The sequence below is a fragment of the Gymnodraco acuticeps genome, unplaced genomic scaffold, assembly GCF_902827175.1.
Source record: "Gymnodraco acuticeps unplaced genomic scaffold, fGymAcu1.1, whole genome shotgun sequence".
Taxonomy (NCBI): Eukaryota; Metazoa; Chordata; class Actinopteri; order Perciformes; family Bathydraconidae; genus Gymnodraco; species Gymnodraco acuticeps.
Window position 1 is genome coordinate 292,348 of NW_022990172.1, and position 20,431 is coordinate 312,778.

Sequence of the window (20,431 nt, forward strand, 5' to 3'; positions counted from 1 at the left end):
GATTGGGGTCTTCCATCTGGGCGGTCACAAACTGGCCCTTCAAACTTGGAAGCAATGAGACTTCACCCTCCTCATCACCTGTGCTTAGGTCTCCAGGGAAAGCAACAAAAGGGTTATCATTTGCCTCATCTGCACTGGAAGATTGGTTGCCTCTCTGCTCCTCTGGCACAGCACACCAGAGTCCTGCATCGGGTCGGGTACCCGCAGGTACCCGACGGGTGACCCACAAAAAAGGTGATTCGCGGGTGGTATTTTTTCAAACGCTTTTTTCCGGGTTCGGTTCTGGGTAAAACAAAGATGATGCGGGTCGGGTCGCGGGTATTGCATAATAAATATATTAAAATAATAATAATTTAGTTTAATGTTTAAATCCTCAGACCTCTCCCCCGCGGGACCGCGCATAATCATAACCTCTGCAGCGCATCAATCTGCTGCTGTGCGCGCCACATTCGCAATGACTGAGATGAAGCTCTAGCGGAGAATACAGCATTTTCAATAACACTTCCTCAAGAGCGAAATTCAACGTCTGGGAGGCTTTTGGTGTCATCCTAGATGGAGAAAATAACCAACATCCCACGCTTTTTGAGACAAATATGCAACTGCGTGTGTTAATAATTGCACGTTTTCACTGCTCATATATATGCGGGTTCGGGTCGGGTTGCGGATCTTGTGCCGATGGGTCGGGTCGGGTTGCGGAACTAATTGGCAATATCTGCGGGTAGCGGGGCAGGTTCGCTATTGCACGTCGCGGGGTGGGAGCGGGTCTTGAAAATCAGACCCGTGCAGGACTCTGCAGGACACACAACTTTGGGGATCTGCTGAGGAGAAGTACCCTGGGTGGCAATTTGTCCTTTCTCTAGTTTTCCTTTGGCACGCTTGGGCTTTTTGGGACTCACCTCCTTCTGGTGCCGCAGGCGCTTGTATAGTGGGCAGTCTCACCAGGGCTCGACATTAACGACTGCCCGATGGCCCGGGGCCATCTAGTATTTAGCTCGGGCAATGAAGCCTCACCTGCTGGTTAAACATTTTTAACAGGGGCCATAATAGTGTAAATAACGTTTGTTTTGGCAGTTATAACTGAATGTAATGTTTTCTACTTTTTTACATCTGGGAAGGCATTTGCCTTCATCAGATGGAAAGTGTCTTGACCAACAACTTAAGTATTTCTTATAGCTATGCAGAGCATGCAAGCGAGCAAACACAAACAAGAACAAACAAACAAGTGAAATGAAGAATAAAATTGAAATTGTACATTATAATATTGTGGTGGTTCATCTTATAATTCAGTCTAGAGAATGCACCAGACAGCGTAAGACCTGCAAAAATCGAAATGTTCTAGGGGGAGGCCCCCCAAACCCTTTGTGCGTCATTTCGTCCGCGCGCATTCTTCAGGGCAATCTCTATTGGGCTCAGGGCCATCTGTAAATTAGCTTAGATGGCCCACAGGGCCATCTCCCAAAATCCTTAATGTCATGCACTGCTCACCCCACCAAGACTGGGACTGGTAGGGAAGGAACGACCCCCACTTTCAGCTCACAGCTGCCTTTTAACCGTGGTAAGGTGGATGAATTATGTGGGGTATAATTTACTGTCCCCATGGACACAGGAGACGGTCACAGTCTCTTCAGATGGCAAATGGTCGAGGAGGTGGGGTTGAATGAGGGACACCACACTTCCTGAGTCCACTAGCGCCTCTGCATCTTTTCCATTTACTTTGACTGGTATCATTTGAGCCAGGGAGCTTTCCTGTACCCAGCAAGAGTCAAGAAGGTGGCAGGGCCTTGCACCAGATGAGTTGGCGGTCGGCATTAGCTCATCCTTCCCTGGGCAGTCCCGGGAAATGTGGCCTGTCTCCCCACACTGGTAGCAACACGGTTGGCCCTCTGGCAGGTAGGACTGTCGCCGCCTTACCTCTTCTGGTTCCCGTGGTGGTTCTCGTGCCCGTCTAGTCCTTGATGCTTCCCCACTGACTTTCCGGCCCCACTCAGTGTCTGGTCGTGTGGACTTAAGCAGGTCCGCTGTGACCATGTGGCTCTCCACTAGGTTAACCAACTCATCCAGACTGGCTGGCTTGTCATTTTCTTGATCTCATAGGGCAGAGACCGAATGTATTTGTCCATCATTATCCTCTCTAAAACACTTAACTTTTCGGGGTTGCAGGTCAGCCAGGCTCTGGTTACCCGGGCTAGGTCATACATCTGGGCCCTGGCTGACAACTCTGGCTTGTATTTCCAGTCATGGAACCGATGGGCTCTTGCTGCTAAGCTGTAGCCATACCTCACCAGGATTTCCCTCTTCAAGACGACGTAATCCTTTGCTTGGTCAGTAGGGAGGTCGAAGTAAGCTTGCTGTGCCGGGCCCAGGAGGAACGGTCCAACCAGATCAGCCCAGGAGTCCCTTGGCCAGCCCTCTCTTTCAGCTGTGCGCTCAAAGGCTGTTAAGTAGGCCTCTATCTCATCACTCTGTCATTTTGGGGATGAATCGACCTGGGTTAGGCTGCACGGTTGCTCCCCTCTGGATAGGAGAGGCTGCTGTTAGGCATTTTAGGACCTCCACATGGAGAAGCGCATTCTGTTTCCGCTGCTCCTGTATCATCTCCCGTTGCAGAGTCTGCTGCTCAGTAGAAATGCACACCAAACTCTCTTAGTACATCCTCCATCTTAAAAATGTGACTGCAACACCACCACTAGAGTCCTTATGCCCGCATTCTCCACCAGTGTAACAGGACTGGGCAGATAAAGAGGAAAGTGGTAGTGCAGCAATCACGACCGAGGCAGTGTTCAAATCCAAAAAAAGGCTTTATTGCTATCAAACTCTAAAATACCTTCCATTAAACAAAGGCTAACGTAGCCGTTGCCGTTAACCGACTTACCAGCTTACCAAAACGTTTCCTTACACTGGGAGCTTCCTGCTCCCTCCATGTGCCACACACAACTGAGCAACTCTGTGTGCTTTGTCTCCCTTGAGGGAGTGATTAGCACCAGGTGTGAGGTCTCCACACCTGCTCCCAATACTGCTAATTGGAAGCGGGTGGAGCCACCTGTTGGGAATGTAGGTGCCTCCCACTACCCTGCCTCTCAGCCCCTTACATCTGCCGTCACCTTTGGGCTCTTTACTAACCCTTCATACTCATGCGCATGCGCGGAAGTTGTGTGTGAAGTCTGAGAGCGTGTAGCTCCCGTAGCAAACTTTTTGAGAAATCAGGTTATGATTAGATGAGCAAGTTGATCACTCAAAGTTTATAGCGAAATACGATGTGGGGAATGTATGTGGGGGATGCCACCGAAAAAACCAAACAAAAAGGCTAAAGTGCCATTGAATGAGAGCAGCGGTCTTTCGGGAGTGAGTGACACACAAGCAGCAGAGGAGAATGCCATGGAGAGCGGGGCCTCGCTGGTGAACCACTCGGAGCTGTCGGTACTAATACGCTCCATAATAAGAGAGGAGATAGGGGCCGCTTTCGAGAAATTCCAGCCGCAGCTTGATGCTTTAAAGGGAGAACTTGACTCATGTTTTCAGAAGCTCGTGATATGGAGGAGGGGATAACCGACATGGATTGTAGGGTTGCTATACTCGAAACCGCAAATGGCAATCTAATGAAGGAAAACAAAGAGTTCAAAGACAAAATAGAGAGGATGGAGATTCAAAGCAGAAAGTTTAATCTACGTGTGATTGGACTGAAAACGGACATTGAGAAGAGCGATCCCATTGCCTTTGTGACAAACTTTTTAAAGTTTGGAAGTGAGCTCTCATGTGAACCGGCAGTCGAGATTGCATAAAGGATTGGGCAGGGGACTGATTTGAGACCCAGACCTATGATTGTCACTATGCAGAGATGTCAAGCTAAGGAAGCTATCTTGAAGCTGGCAAGAAGCAAGGGAGAGATTCTTTTCCGTGACATGCGAGTGAAGATATTTCCTGATATTACTCCGGATATTGCCAGGAAGAGAGCCCTATTCAATGACGTCTGGATGAAGCTGCGCAAGGCTGAGGTAAGGCATGGACTATTGTTCCCCCGCAAGGCTCATCGTAACCTTCAATGGACAAACCAAACTTTATCGGGACTGTAGTGAAGCTGAGCATTTCTATAAAACAGTGATAAGCCCGGTTTCAGTTCAAACCAGAAATGAAGGTGGGAAATTACTGATTGACATGACCTGATAGATGGTATGATTATACATATAGGAGAAGAAATTAGTTGTATTATGAAAATGGGAATTGTTGCAGTTTTGGTGATCTCCACAATTGTTTTTATTTTCTTGTAGGCCAATATTCACTGGTCTGAGTTATCTACTCATTTATTTGAAGTTATTTACTTCATCATCTGCGAGTATGAATTTATGTTTATTAGATTTTGAATAGAGACAAATTTCAACTTGTCTCTATTGTTGTTTATTCCTCCTAAAATGTAATTTTGATGTATTGATTAGATCTAGTGTTGCGAGACATTACCATGAATCTATTTCATACTATTATTTTAAAATGTTTGGGAGCTACCGGGTTAAGGAATTATGTTACAGCATTAAATAAAAATAAAAAACAGTTGTATTATGGAAATAAAATTTAAAGAGATAAAGGATGACAAGAAAAAACTTTGGAGTTTAGTGAATGGCATGATGGGCCGTAAGCCGAAATCCACCTCAACATATCTTGAGGTGGATGGGACATTTTTGACAAAACCAGTACAAATTGCTAATCATCTGAATGATTATTTTCTTGATAAAGTAAAACATTTGAGGAGAAATATGAATCAAACTATAAATAGTAACTCCACATTTCTAATAAAGGATTTAATTATGAAAAATAAGAAGTGTACATTTAAAATAGAAAAAGTGACAATTAAAGATGTTGAATGTCTACTAGGTAAATGTAATGATAAACCACCAGGAGTGGATAATTTAGTTGGTACATTTCTTAGATATGTTGCTAATTTTGTTGCAGAGCCTATCTGTCATATTATAAATTTGAGTATTGATAAATGTATTTGCCCACAGGCATGGAAAATAGCAAAAATTATTCCACTGAATCCAACTGAACCATTTTCTGGTACAAATAGCCGTCCAATACGTTTATTACCAGCATTAGCCAAGATAATGGAGAGAATATTTTTTAATCAAATACAAAAATACTTTGAAGGTAACAAACTTAATACTTTGTATCAACATGCTTACAGACCTGGCCATTCCACATGCACCGCTTTAACACAAATGACAGATGACTGGAAGGGCGAACTAGATAATAGGAAGTTAGTGGGTGCAGTACTACTCGATTTTAGTTCTGCTTTTGATGTCATTGATCATTCTTTGTTGTTACACAAGCTGGAACAATATGGTTTTAATTTTGAAACGCTGAGGTGGTTAGAAAGTTACCCGACAAATCGAAGTCAAACTGTTTTTTTTAATGGAAGTCTCTCAAAGATGAAAACAGTCACTTGTGGAGTACCTCAGTGTAGTTGTTTGGGACCACTTTTATTTTCTATTTTTACAAATGACCTACCATTAGTGTTAGAAAAAGCTAAAATTGTAATGTATGCAGATGACTCAACAATATATTATGCAGCATCAACTACAAGAGAGTTGACAAATGTTATGAATAAAGATCTACTACTGATATCAGAGTGGGTCATAAATAATAAGTTGGTACTTAATGCGGGAAAAACAAAATTGTTATTAATAGGATCAAATCATCAGTTAAAAGGTGAACCAAAATTGCAACTACATTTAAACCATATTGAAATTGAACAGGTCAAGGAGACAAAATTGCTAGGTATAACCCTGGATCATAAATTATCTTGGTCTAAACAAATTGATAGTGTTGTATGTAAAATGGGAAGGGGTGTGTCACTTGTAAAATATTTGCCTATGGATGTCATTAGACAAGTTTTGGATGCTTTGGTTCTGTCGCAGCTTGATTATTGTTTGGTTATATGGTCTAGTGCTGCTGAAAAAGATTTAAACAAACTACAAGTAGCACAAAATAAGGCAGCACGATGTGCACTGCAGTGCTCCTACCGAACCAGAGTCACTGAAATGCTGGATACACTGAAATGGTTAACTGTCAGACAGAGGTCAACTTATATTTTATTAAATTTTGTCAGAAATATTACAGTGACTCACTCACCAGATATATTATCATAAAGGTTTATAGCGCAATATGCACAACATAACTATCAAACACGACATACAATAGAAGGAAGGTTTGTATTACCCAAATCTAAATCAAATATGGGACAGAAAACAGTCATGTACAGAGCCATGGTCAGCTGGAACTCTTTTCCGGTTCACATCATTCAGGAAAATTCTCAAGTCCATTTCAAAAGGTTGCTAAAAAAATATTTAAGTATTACAAAGTAAATTTGAACTGTGCCTGTGGCTATGTATGCATATATTATTATGTACACTTATTTGTATTTACTTTTGTTTGGCCTTAGGATGGCGATAATTGGATGACCATTTTAGTTTTCACTTCATTTCACTGTAAATTGCATGAAATTATGAGCTGTTTTGTTTTATTTTAATGTTGTTGTATGTATGTTTATATAGGTTTTGAGTGTGTGTGGACCCCAGGAAGAATTGCCAATGCTCATGCTAGTGCTAATGGGGATCCTAATAAAGACATTACACAGGATATGAATTATCACACAATTTTCCTTACATGAACTAACACACGAACCTCAATGTTTTCTCTCTATTATAATCTAATAAAAATCTCTTTGGTCTTCCGCTGACCTTGGTAATTTACTTAGCGTGGTTACATCTGCTGATAATTAGCAAAGAGACAATGGGGCCTCTCTGACCTGTGTTACCTTAATAAATAAGCGAGAAATACGCTGTATAAGGAATCTGCCTATCACCTATCACTGCCCATCTTCAGAGCAATTTGACTATTATTACATTTGCAGCAAGCGAGCTTACTTAAAGTGGATCTATCATGCTATATTTGAAAAATATATTGTAGGGCCATACCTATATAAAACATGTCTGTGAAGTTTTTCAAAATACCAAACAGATCACCCATTGTAGCTGTTGTGGCGATCCAGCATAACACAACAGGAAAGAATGAAACAGAGAGGAATCAATAAAACACAAACACAGAAATAGTTGAGATTAATCATTATTATTTAGTTGCGCACCACCAAACAACAATGGGGAAACATTACCTGCTCTCTAGCAATCATACAGCAATGCTCCCATGAATACAAGAAATACAGGGCAGATATACGTTTCTAAATGACACACGAACATGTTCCCTAATCATGTTTAACGCACACACATTGTCAGTTCTCCTAAACTTGGACATGTTCCAGATGTCGAAAGGTCATCATCTCATGACTTCTTTAGGAGTCTTGCAGGAAATGAATTATCCAATTAACAAACTATATATACATCTGCACATGAATGCACATACATTTCTTTCATTAACTAACACTTAACTGTATTATATCTAAATGTAGCCTCTTTGCATTTCCTCTGAGCTTGGCGTCAGCTCACTTAACGTAATAATTAGCAAAGAGACGATTCTATGGAAACTAACTTAATAACATACCTAGTTACTATGACTAGGTCCAAGATTGATATAACAGTAGCCATGTCTCATACTACTCAAACCCCTCTTTTGAAGCCCTGTTAGAGAAACGCAGATTTTCGGTCCTTAGCTTGAAAAAAATTAATAAGAGGAGGCGGAGCTAATGCCTGATCAGAATTCTAACGGAGATAAAGTTAAATTCGGTTGTGATAAAACGCCATCCTGTTTAAACCACGTCAAGGATTATTTCTGAAATAGTATGGAGCTCAAATGCTTTTTCTCTTGCAGGTTTATCACAAGGGGAGTTCTTTTTTATTTCCTGCTTTTTAAACACATGTGCTCCTCAGTACAGGTTAGCTCTGAGTGTATGGAGCTATTTCAGCGTCATAAGTTTTGATCATTAAAAAAAATACGATTTATTTGAAAGTACAAGTTTTTATCCTGAACGGAGAGCGGTATCTGAGAAAGTATTGAGTTATATTTCTCGCGCTACCTAACATCCATGAAGGCAACATGACAGAGGGAGGCCTGCCACTCAGGATGCCAAACTACTCTTTGGTAAGCCCCACCCCCCAAGCAACATCAGGGCCAAAAGTTTGAAAGCGAAAAAAAAAGATCTGAAAGCGAAAAAAAAAGATCTGAAAGCGAAAAAAAAAGATCTGAAAGTGAAAAACGATCTGAGGGTGAAAAGCAATGTGAAACCTGAAAAATCAAGATTTGAAGGATTCAAATATAAAAAAATATGTATAAATCTGAAATCTGAAAATAAATATTTTATTCAAAAAATTGCTGAACTGAATCAAAAATAATATTCAACCTGAAAAATGATTTCAAATACTTATTTTTATTTTGAATACATCATTATATTTTTCAAAGTTCAGGATAAAAACTTACATAAATTGTATTTTTTTGAATGATCAAAACTTATGACCCTGAAATAGCTCCATATGAGTGTTATTGAGGCTTGCTAATGTAAACAAAGACGTCCAAAACACGTCAGGCATTGTTTCTGATAGCAACTTTCTGTGGGTCCGCCGACGTCACCTCGGATGGACACGTCAGTTCGGATGCAAATCTGTATCCGCTCGTTGTACACCCGTTTTTAAAAGATTTGGGTACGGAGGGAAAGAGAGGGTTTTATTTTCAGACGCTGCGTGAGTTCCCAGACTCACCGGGGACACATATTTATGTATAAAAGACATCACATTTGTGTCAGAGAATATTTTAAGGAGATCTCTTTGTGTCTTGAGGTTCTCAGCTTTTCTGAGAAACTGTTAAATTACAAACATGCTTTTCGTTAAGTCGCATATGCTCCTGCCTGTAATGTGAGAAGGACACAGGTCAAGAGGTCCTCTGCCTTCCTGTGGGTGAGAAGTTTGGGCACATGTGAGTTTGTAATACAAACGGGTCTTTGTTCCAATGTCTGGTAATGATTAAGGTAGGAAAGGCGGGCTTTTTAGGTCCCTCCTTTAAGGATATATAAATCTATGTTTCTACTTTATGTCTTCAGAGTGTTGCTTGGTGGCTCACATGAAAGTGTGATATACTTTGTGATCTCTCCGGCCGTATTCTACTCTCAATAAATATCAGTGTTTGACTAAAGCCGCTCCAGCTTCCATCCTTTCCTGAGCCTTGGCTCTGCATTGCTGCACAGAAGTTTCCATCACAATTTGCACAAAAGTGCATTTTGCATGATAGGTACCCTTTAAATATCTGCGGCAACATAAGTAACCGGAGCAAAGTAACTCATAGCATTGCGTACACGACACTGTGAGTGCAGGCGCCGACGTGTCGCACTTATCATTCATATCACACCATCAATCACATCATACAAAAAAAATTCCTTAAAAGAAGAAGACCACCAACCTTACAATAACAAATAACTCTTAACATAATTTACGTCTCATGTAAGTTAAGACATGTTTACTGCTTCCTGTCAAACATTGTGTCAGAAAAAACTTAAGAAGAAGAACACATGGTGAATGATACAAATTTCCATTACAACTCACACTGGAAACGTACACAACAATCACTCTAACAATATTTGATTATATGTATGTAACCTCTTACATTTTAACACAATAAAACTTCCCTTTCTTTCTTTTCCCACCGCTCCCAGGCTGAGGTGTTTAAAGCATTCAGGGAGTTCTTTGAGGCAGCCTCGTCTCGACCGCCTCCGTACGGTATTTGTTCGTACCCGCCATCCCGGGCCATCTATGCCGTAGACCTCATGCTGAAGTGGAGTACGGGGAAAAAGGTGAGCGATTGCAATCAGCATGGTGAAGAAGCAGCTAAAAATGTTAGACAATGAGCCTCATCTGGAATTCTGGATAGGCCAGCAAATAAGGGTCCTTTGTGGAATTTCAACTGATTAGAGGCTTTTGGGGTCAGGGTTCACATTCCCAATTTGTGGGCCTGGTGCATAGTATTCCCCAACTGACCTGTGAAACAATGGTGCAGCATGAGTCCTAAATGCTCCCTTGTCTTGAAGTCAATGTCTGGTTTTTTTTGTATTCGCTTCAAGTCCCAAAATAAGGTCTGTGGTTAATATAAGCTTACAGCAATTCTCACATTGTGTTCTAAGATACAAAACACATCAGGAAACTGCCCTCTGGTGAACGTCGGAAGCTTTACGTGTCGTAAAAACGCCGGTAGGCAAGGCAGAAATCACAGGTTCTTCTGTACCTTACCTACTCACAAATAGCCAAAAAAAACACCTTTTGATTACTGTATAACACAAAAGTGGAAGAAAAGACCATTTGCGCTAATCTACTTCTATTTAAAATGGGACATCATTTTAGGAATATTCAAGTTTAACACACATCCTATATATCAGGTGACATCATTAAAATGAATATACCAGAAATACGCTGTATTAAACTTTCTGCTATAACACGTTACTTTACCACACAACACACCCAATTAGTTCAGAGTGCAATTGAACACTTAAAGCACTTTTGAATATGGGGTCACTAAACCGCCTTGTATTCACCGCTCCCTATCGTCTCCCTCAAACATTGATGGGTAAACTGTATGTGTGAAACAGGATTTCCGTTAGCCGGTAATTACTGGTTTTTAGCTGGTAACATTTATTAAAAACCGGTAAATTCAAAACCTGCCGGTCAAAATGTCCGGTAATGATTAGGGATGCTCCGATCGATCGGCCGCCGTTCATTATCGGCCGATATTCACTCTTAATAGTTTGATCGGTGCTCTCTATAAAGGCCGATCAGGAGAGCTGGATCTGATCGATATGGACATAAACGTGAGTGAAGTATAACCGGACGCGAGAGAGAGATCAGATCAGCTGCTGAGTCTGACAAAGACATGCAGCTCTGCAGGATCACCTGAAGCTCCGCCTGCTGTTTAGCGAGCTGCATGAGAAACAGACCGGCTGTCAGGAGAGAGGGAGAGAGAGAGAGGGAGAGAGAGAGAGACTCCGGTTTCTCCCGTGTTATTATTCAAAGTTAATGTAAACTTTTGAATAATGTACTTTATCTACTATAAGTATTTTGTTTGAATGTAATAATTATATTGTTTGTGGAAGCGCATCATTTATTGAAAAATGAACATTTCGATCTGTTACGATTATAAACTGAAGCAATATGAAAATGACTCCCATTAACTGAGTTTTAGGGTGTGTTCACACCTGCCTTGTAGGCCTATAGTCCGGTTGAATCGAACCCTGGTACGTTTAGCCGCTTGGTGCGGTTCATTTGGGTCGGTGTGAACGCAATCCGAGACCTCTTAAGTGAACTAAACAACCGGACTCTGGTCCGCTAAAATAGGTGGTCTCGGAGCGCTTGCTTGCGAACTCTGGAGCGGTTCATTGCTGGTGTGAACGCAGTCCACACCAAAACATAGGAAGAGCAGTATTTACGTGTCACAAGAACGCAGATATCTTCAAAATCTTTAGCGAAAGAGTCTTTCAAGACATCTGCGGTTGTTTAGTTAAAGAGTGAAGCAGAACGAAGTGTTGAACAGTGTCGTGTAAAGTAAAAATTCTCCGTCAGCTACATAAAAGTGAGAACACCTGTCGTCGATGAAACGCCCCTCTTTACTGCAGAGCGTCTCATTATATGTGTTATAATGTTTTTTAACGGACGTTGTCTGATTATATAATCATATGCGCGGGCCGCTAGTGTCTGTTGATCTCCAGATTAACAGCAGCATGAGAATAACCTGCCAAAAGTGCTGATGCTCCATGGCGGAGGCTCCGGTAGAAATTGCCCGGATTTGCGTTTTTACCCCCTTAATGTCTGACCAATGGTTGAACAGCATTTCCGTGCACATGACTTATGTTTAAAGTTTATAGTCCGTTTGAGTTTTGCCCATGTGAACGCAAACCGAACCTTCTGAAAAATGAAACAATGTAACAAACTGTGGTCTGGTGCTCACCAGAGAAGCGGACTATTAGGTGTGAATGCACCCTTAAACATCAGCATATCCGGTCATAGTCCGGCAATTACATGATAATGGAAACTCTGCTACACAATTATTATTATTATTATTATTGAAACATGACCGGTAAGTTTCAAATTTGTCAGGTAAAATAAATTATTTCTGGACACTTGACCGGCAAGAAAAAATATTATAATCTAAACAAATAGCTAAACATACTGTTAATTTGTTTATTGAAATACCAAGTAGCTTTGCCTGTTGTCTTTGTGTAGGAACCGTGGTTCTGTTCTTTGACTTTCTAATTTGTTTTCTAACCTGTGTGTGTTCTTATCCTGGGCCAGGCGAGCGTGTCATGCAGCCTCAGATCCTGGAGTTTAACTTCAGCCCCGACTGTGCCAGGGCCTGCCTCTACCACCCCGACTTCTACAACCACATGTTCCAGACTCTGTTCCTGGATCAGCCCGAGCAATGCCCGGTCACACAAATCGCATGATCTACTGTACGCTGTATTTTTTTTTTATACAGCGTCACATTCACTTTGTTTTGTGTCCGTCTAAAACTGATTTACCATCTGAATTGACAAGGTTCTCTAAACGCTGGGTGTAACAAACGCAGTGATTACAAATTAATGTACAAATTGCAAAAAAATAAAACTTTTGGATAAACTAGGATTTTATTGTAGTGGCAATAAAGATTGGATATTTATTACGTTTTTGCACAGAAAAATATTCAAACATTACAGAGTCACATGTTCACGGCAATAGTGTGCAAGGTCTGAACAAAAGATGTGTGTGCTGTGTCTGGTTAACATGGAGCCGTTGAAACATCTGCGACCTTGAGAATGATAACCCAGTCCAAAAAACAACTCCCTATCTGGTTATACAGAGCTACACAGTAAGTGGTCAATTAAAACATATTGTTGTATTATGTAGGAAATAAATTACACATAGTAAAAATGAAAGCACACACCTCAGGATGTCTCCTATCAATGGCAATGATAAGAATTAATATTCATTCTTAATAATCAATCAATCAATCAATCAATGTTTATTTATATAGCCCAATATCACAAATGTTACATTTGTCTCAGTGGACTTTACAGTTTGTACAAAATATCAGTATGACAATATGACACCCTCTGTCCTTAGACCCTCACATCGTACAAGGAAAAACTTCCAAAGAAAACCCACAGTTTAAAGGGGGAAATGGGAGAAACCTCAGGGAGAGCAACAGAGGAGGGATCCCTCTCCCAGGACGGACAGACGTGCAATAGATGCCGTCTGTAAATTGAAAAGATAATACATTTGCAACATAGGTAGTCCAAATGTTTGGAAATGCATGTGTGTATAATAGGAAAATGAATCCACGAGGATATCCATCCAGGACCTATGATCCAGGACCACAGCCACGACTCAAGATCCAGGGCTCGCGATCCAGGACAGAGGAGCGCAGGATCATCCATGACTCCGGATCCCGGCGTATATAGACACCAAAAAGAAAGACATTTGGGGAAGCTGGGTTAATCGGAACATGAGTACACAGGTATAGACAGAGAGAAGGAAGAAGTAAGATGTCCCCCGACAAACTAAGCCTATAGCAGCAAAACTAGGGGCTGAATCTAATCAGCCCTAACTATAAGCTTTATCAAAAGGAAGGTCTTAAGCGCACTCTTAAAAACGGATAGGGTGTCTGCCGCCCGAACACAAACTGGAAGCTGATTCCACAAATGTGGAGCTTGATAAGAATAAGGGCAGTAAAAAAAAAAGTGTTCTTGTGGCTCAACTTGCCCCAGTGTAGGGGTAAGATCCAGGTCAGGGGGTAAATTGAACCACTTCACTTTTTCCAGTTTAAACCTGGGCATACCTACAAAAAATCTTAAAGGTAACTTTAAACAATAAATAACAAACCATTTGGCACACGTTAAGTTTTTCAAATATTTTTATATAAATTTAGATTGAATTGATTGATCTTTTTTAACATTTTAAAAGGAAAAGTAATCATACAAATGGTGATACAATTTCATACATCTTACCAATCAAACACAGAGTAAATTCAACTTTAAATGTAGCACAATGAGCTCTTATTATCAACTGGGTCTACTTTCATTCTGCTACTCCATTGAACCACTGGCTCAACTTACCCTAAGAAGGCCCATGGTTCACTTTACCCCATAGCCACCTGTTGTGGCAATCCAGCACTCACAACAGGAAATAATGAAACAGAGAGGAATCAATCAAACACAAACACAGAAATAGTTGAGATTAATCATTATTTAGTTGCTGTTGGAGCACCACCCAATGGTGGTGGTGGAAGGTTCACCTCTGCTCCGCGCCGTCAGTTGATGAGTGGTCAGTTAAAGGAAGAAGGATTCAAACACTGGGATAAAGGATAAAACAATAATCTGTTTTAATGGTAAAAGCAACAATACAAAATACAGAGTACTCTGGACTCAAGTTCTACCACCGTGTGATATACGTACCACGACAGCCAGTCAGAACAAGAGTCCCGAGCATGAATATTGGACAGCTTACGTACAGTCAACATTGGGTGAACATAACAATCTTTATCTTTGCACCTGGCGCTACTCCCTCTTTTTCCCAAGCATACATTTTACACAGACTCCTTCCTTTTCCCAAGACTATTGGCTCCTAAGATATATCGGGCCGAGGTTATAGTTGTTGAAGCAGTTTATACAGAAACTGGTTACACAGGTTACTTTAATGCACCACCAAACAACAATGGGGAAACATTACCTGCTCTCAAGCGATCATACAGCAATGCTCCCACGAATACAAGAAACACAGGGGCAGATATACGTTTCCTAAATGACACACGAACATGTTCCCTAAACATGTTTAACGCACACACATTGTCAGTTCTCCTAAACTTGTTCCAGATGTCGAAAAGGATGTTTTGCAGGATATGAATTATCCAATTAACAAACTACTTCTGCACATGAACGCACATACATTTCTTACATTAACTAACACTTAGCTGTATTATATCTAAATGTAGCCTCTTTGCATTTCCTCTGAGCTTGGCGTCAGCTCACTTAACGTAATAATTAGCAAAGAGACGATTCTATGGAAACTGTAACTTAATAACATACCTAGTTACTATGACTAGGTCCAACATTGATATTTCACACCCTTTTAGAAAGGATGGGGGGGGGGGCGCATTAAGCTTAGCAGACTCTTCACGCTAACGAAGGATCACTTCTAGGCAGTTGGGAGGGTTACTTTGTAAATGTAATCAGTTACTGAATACAGAATACATGCTCTGAAAGTAATCAGAATACAGTTACGTGTCTTAAAAAGTATTCAGATTACTTTTAGAATACTTTCTTTTTCCATAACAGATGGGTATGTTTTGGTGAACAGGAGACACTTATTTTACTGTTTTAATGGCTTATCAAGAACTCAAACACAACATCTTGTCATTCTGGACAGCTCCCTCTCATCTGCACCCCACATAAAAAACATCACCCGGACTGCATTCTTTGTACTGTCTTAAAACCTTTCCTTGGAATATGTTATGAATTGTAAGGTGTCCTTGGGGTGCTGTTGAAAGGCGCCCCTAAATAGAATGAATTATCATATTATGTATTATCTGAAAAGATGTAATAACTTGTATCCAGTTCCATCACTTGCCCATGCATTCAAGCAGCAAGCAGGCCATTCACTTTGATTTGATCCCGTTATGATAATGTCATCATTCGACTATAATAAATGCTACGTAAACGTTATCTTGCACATTGTGGTGCGCTCCAACTCTTCAAATATTGCAGTACCCATAAGGAGCCGTACACATGCCGCAGTGTTTGTGCAGTGGCGGTTCTAGACCAATTTGACTGGCGGGGCCACTGGGGGGCCAGTTATTTTCGAGGGGGGCCACAATAAATGCGGACGAAAAAGAGAACTAGACAGTATGAAGTAATCTGCGCATAAGAAAACAATGCAATACAGTTATATGGTATTTGTTTCAGTACACTTATTTATTTCAGAGTGATCTTATAGTTATACTGTTAGCTTTCAGCTTAAGTTATAGTGCAATGTTTGCACTAACACCATATGTATATAAAAATAAAGGCAATAAACAGTTACATCTCTACTTTACATAAGGGTGTCTGCACAATCTCACATTACAGCAACAAAATCCTGTGGTTTTTGGCAAACCGAGTACCAGAAAATATACATTTTAAAAATAAAAATAAAAATTGTAATTGTTAGGGGGGCCACAGGGGGTCAGAGGTCAGTGTTTGTGTTTGTGTGGCTGTGTCTTTAATTGTAAGCACAGTGGCGATCTGTTGTTATTAGCGTCTGGTTAGCTAGCTATGCTAACGAATTTAAAGAGCTTTTCTACAACCAGGTGGAAGACAGCTCTCTCCTGAGACTCAAATAACCTCAGCTCAGTGAGGTTAAGGCACACCTTGATATGATCATTATACTTATTAATGAGACATTAAAGACTAAATTCAAAACAGGTATAAAATACTATATGACAGTAACAAAAAAGTTGTTAAAAATAAGAAGAATAGAGTTTGAAAGGGGAGTGATTTGTAAAATATCCAAAAAGAGGAATCTGCTTACAGTTCTGTTTCAAATGGGTTTTGAGAGATGTATCCATAGATCTCTTCATTTTGCTCTCAAAGTGCACCAGATTGATGCTTTTAACTTCAATATTTAATCTAAATCTTCCCATGTTCACATGGATACTAAATACATTTGCACACATCTTGTGTCCATATCTTTCTGTGTTGGTGGTCATGCGTGAGTCATGGTAAGATATCTGGATTAAGAGGTTGCTTTTTTTTTTGCACAACATGAAAGAAAGGCGAAATGAATGGGCTGTGATTTTAATTTTTTTAAGCAGAGGTTGAGTTGAATCATTTGTACGGCCCTCGGAGGATGTTGTAAAAATTGAAAAGGTTCCCCACCCGTGCTGTAAATAAAAACCCTTGATTTATAACTTAACATCTCTGTCTCCTATTGATCTGAGTATATTATAAAGAATAGCCAGTTAATTGAAGCATATAGCACAGGCCTTTTTTTCTGCTTCGAATAGTTCTCTCTTTTTTTCACCATACCTGTGTTTGCATCACTGAGCACTAAACATACTGGACACAACAGCAGGACACTGTTAGCATTAACACCATTAACACACACATTGCATTTAGCTGATGGTCACATGTGTTAATCATTGTATAGATGACCTCAATGTAAAGAAAACTAAAAGGGGCTTCTTTACACACAAAAATGATTAACCCACTAGCACAGCTTACAACATTTTATTATATAGCAACCGAAAATTGCTTTTACAATACTTTAACTTTTGAGATTTTGAATGCAGGACTTTTACTTATAATGAAGTATTTTGACAATAATGTAATTCAAGATTCAATATATTAATATATGCACATGAGCTAAAGTGTAGAAATGAAAATGAAAATCCCGAGCTCCTCCAACAATGCATAGTTATATAAGACATATACAATTTTTTTTAAAAGTCTACACGCAAATAGAATATGATATATAAGAACAGAATGCAAAATTAAATATTCTACAGTAAAATGAAATGAAATACTGTTTATTACAGTGATAACTATTCAGTGTACAATAAGTACATAATCTGAATACTTCTTCCACCACTGCCAATACAACACCTTAGTTCCCAGGCACCTGGAAGGGTCATACAACACAAAGGCAACAAAGATCTTACAATTTTACATAATGAGCCCTCAAAAGAAAGTTCCTTTGTTACCTTTACAATCTGAATGTTCTAAGGATAACATACAAGCTGCTGTTTGTTTTCACAGATATGCATTGTCATATGCAAAGTGAGGCAGATAAAAGGGGATTAGAGTAACAACCCCCTCCTTGTGGAGAGCGTGTAGCGTAGTGGGTTGTCCGTAGATGTTCACTACGGACAACCCACAGGTTCAAACCCCACTGCAGTCAGCATGCCATTGTGTCCCCCAAATTGCTCCTGTGGGGATTGTCCACAGTATTGAGTATGTAAGTCGCTTTGGATGGATTTTCCAAGCTAAATTAATAACTCACTAGCACATAAAGCACTTAAAACACATGATTATATAAAACAGATTTTACAAGAGCATGGAAAATATTTGTTCAGCTGTCTGTGAGAGAGACCAGAAGCTCACTGATTCGACTGTTGAAAAGTGAGAATGATTTATGTGAATAAAACACTGCACAGTTTGCCAAACCCTGTGAAAAGTGTGCATCATTCTCATTACTTTCAACCTTGGCAAAGTGTGGGTGAACCGTTTTGATTTATTTTAATGAAGATTATTTAGGCACTTAAAACACTCACCAAATGACAACAAAAGACATTAAAACACAAAAACGTAATTACAAAAGAGTGTCTCTAGAATGTCTATGTGCCGTAAACATTATAAATACTAGCAGAGAGGGAGTTTTTTTGTTGTTGAAATGATTAATTATTTCTTGGCAGCCCATAATTAATATGGAAAATTACTGTTTGTTGATAACAGGAAGGGCAACCTATGACAGGAATTGTGATATCTAATTTAATGTAACATAACGTTTATTTGAACAGGGACAATGCACATTGATGAACACTTTAAACAAATAATGCTTCAAATGTAAATATGCCGGATGTTTGCTTCGAGCTCATTTCCATCCGTTGTCCCTCACATACAACATTTAAGAACATGACATTTTATATACATAGCAAAAATAAATACATGATATGCAGAAAGAGCATGAGCAGCATATCATAATAATGCATTTTATTTATATAGCGCTTTTCACAACTCAAAGACGCTTTACAGTATGAGGGAGGGTAGACAAACAAGGACAGGCAAACAAGTAAGTATAGTCAAATAAAATAAACAAAAAAAGGCAGTCAAGAGGAAGTTGATTGAGAAGGGGGGGGGGCTTATGGGTAGACAGAGTTGAAAATATGTGTTTTGAGGCGGGACTGAAAGACTGGGGACTCAGAGTCACGAAGATCTTGGGGGAGGGAATTCCAGAGCGTAGGAGCTGCCACTGAGAAGGCTCTGTCCCCAAAGCAGGGGCGGTTCTAGGGGGGGGGGCAGTGCCCCCCTAACACTGACCTCTGACCCCCCTGTGGCCCCCCTAAAAATGAAAAGTGAAAAAAATGAAAAATGTATGATTTATTACACGATTTATTGAATGACGGAATAGGCGGAACTAACGTTATTCGTCATTCTAGTCGGACCCATTAGAGCAGTGCACTCAGGACCCATTAGAGCGGTGCACTCACTTTCACTGTCCGGCTGAAGCGCGCGAAAAACAAACACTTTTCATCTCGGATCATCAGAGGCTGTTGCATCCAAGAAAGACTGATTGAAACCTACGTTTCGAGAGACTACCACGATAATTGAAGGGTGATTTAAACTATTGTATCCGTGTAATGTAGATGTAAAGTAGAGATGTAACTGTTCATTGCCTTTATTTTTATATAAATATGATATGGTGTTAGTGCAAACATTGTACTATAACTTAAGCTGAAGCTAACAGTAATAACTATAAGATATATCTGAAATAAACAAGTGTACTGAAACAAATACCAATAACTGTATTGCATTGTTTTCTTATGCGCAATTACTTCATACTGTCTAGTTTTCTTTTTCGTCCTGCATTTATTGTGCCCCCCTCAGAAAATAACTGGCCCCCCAGTGGCCCCCCAGTCAAATTGGTCTAGAACCGCCACTGCCCCAAAGCTGCAGAGTGTGGATGTGGGAATGGATAGGAGTCCGGCTGCGGTGGACCTGAGGGACCATGGGGGTTGATAAGGAGTGAGAAGGTTTGTGAGATAAGGGGGGGCCAGATGGTGGAGTGCTTTGTAGGTGAGGACCCCTATGGTGAGGACCAGCATTTTGTAGTTGATGCGATGGAAGACAGGAAGCCAGTGGAGGTCTTTGAGGACTGGGGTGATGTGATGCCATGATTTGGTATGCGTAAGGAGACGTGCAGCTGCATTTTGAACCCGTTGGAGTCTGTTGAAGGATGTAGTGCTGACAATATACAGTATTTACCACATGGCAGTACAATATAGCAGCTACGACATATAATAGATCCTGACCAAAGCAGAACTGATGTCTGTTTTCTCTGTCTGGCGTGTGATGTAAACAAGAAGCAACCTATTCATTGTACAACAAAAAGGCCAAAACAGAAGAGTGCGCAGCATAGTGTGGAAACTTCCTGAAGTTCATTTATGTACTAAAGGACATGTTGTAAAATGTTCAATATCAAGCACATGGACAGTTCAGATGTGTGTACTTTTGTAATGTTTATATAGTAAGAGGCTGCAAAAATAATAAACTTCTAGAAAAAAAACACACAGGGAGACCCGCCCATTTACTTATTAGTTACATTAGTTGATTATGAGGACGTTCAGTGTGGCTCTGATTGGTCGGTTGACTTATCGTGACCAATCAGAGCTCACGCTGAACGTCATATATTCGGTCTGGTTGCCTGCCTCTCTTCTTCCTTCACTTCAT

The 20,431-nt window shown here is 40.3% G+C and overlaps 1 protein-coding gene across 3 annotated transcripts in view; it reads left to right on the forward strand.

The window, feature by feature from the left end:
- ttll12 (tubulin tyrosine ligase-like family, member 12) overlaps window positions 1-12,596 on the forward strand; it is a 40,652-nt gene extending 28,056 nt beyond the window's left edge. For 2 of the 3 annotated variants that reach the window (XM_034217648.1, XM_034217649.1), the window contains exons 13-14: window positions 9,644-9,781; window positions 12,267-12,596. In XM_034217648.1, coding sequence (XP_034073539.1) covers window positions 9,644-9,781; window positions 12,267-12,482 — 354 coding nt within the window. In that variant the 3' untranslated portion in view covers window positions 12,483-12,596. Of the gene's footprint in view, window positions 1-9,643; window positions 9,804-12,266 lie in introns of all 3 variants that reach the window. The other variant, XM_034217650.1, reaches the window with a different exon arrangement.
- Window positions 12,597-20,431: the final 7,835 nt, after the last annotated feature.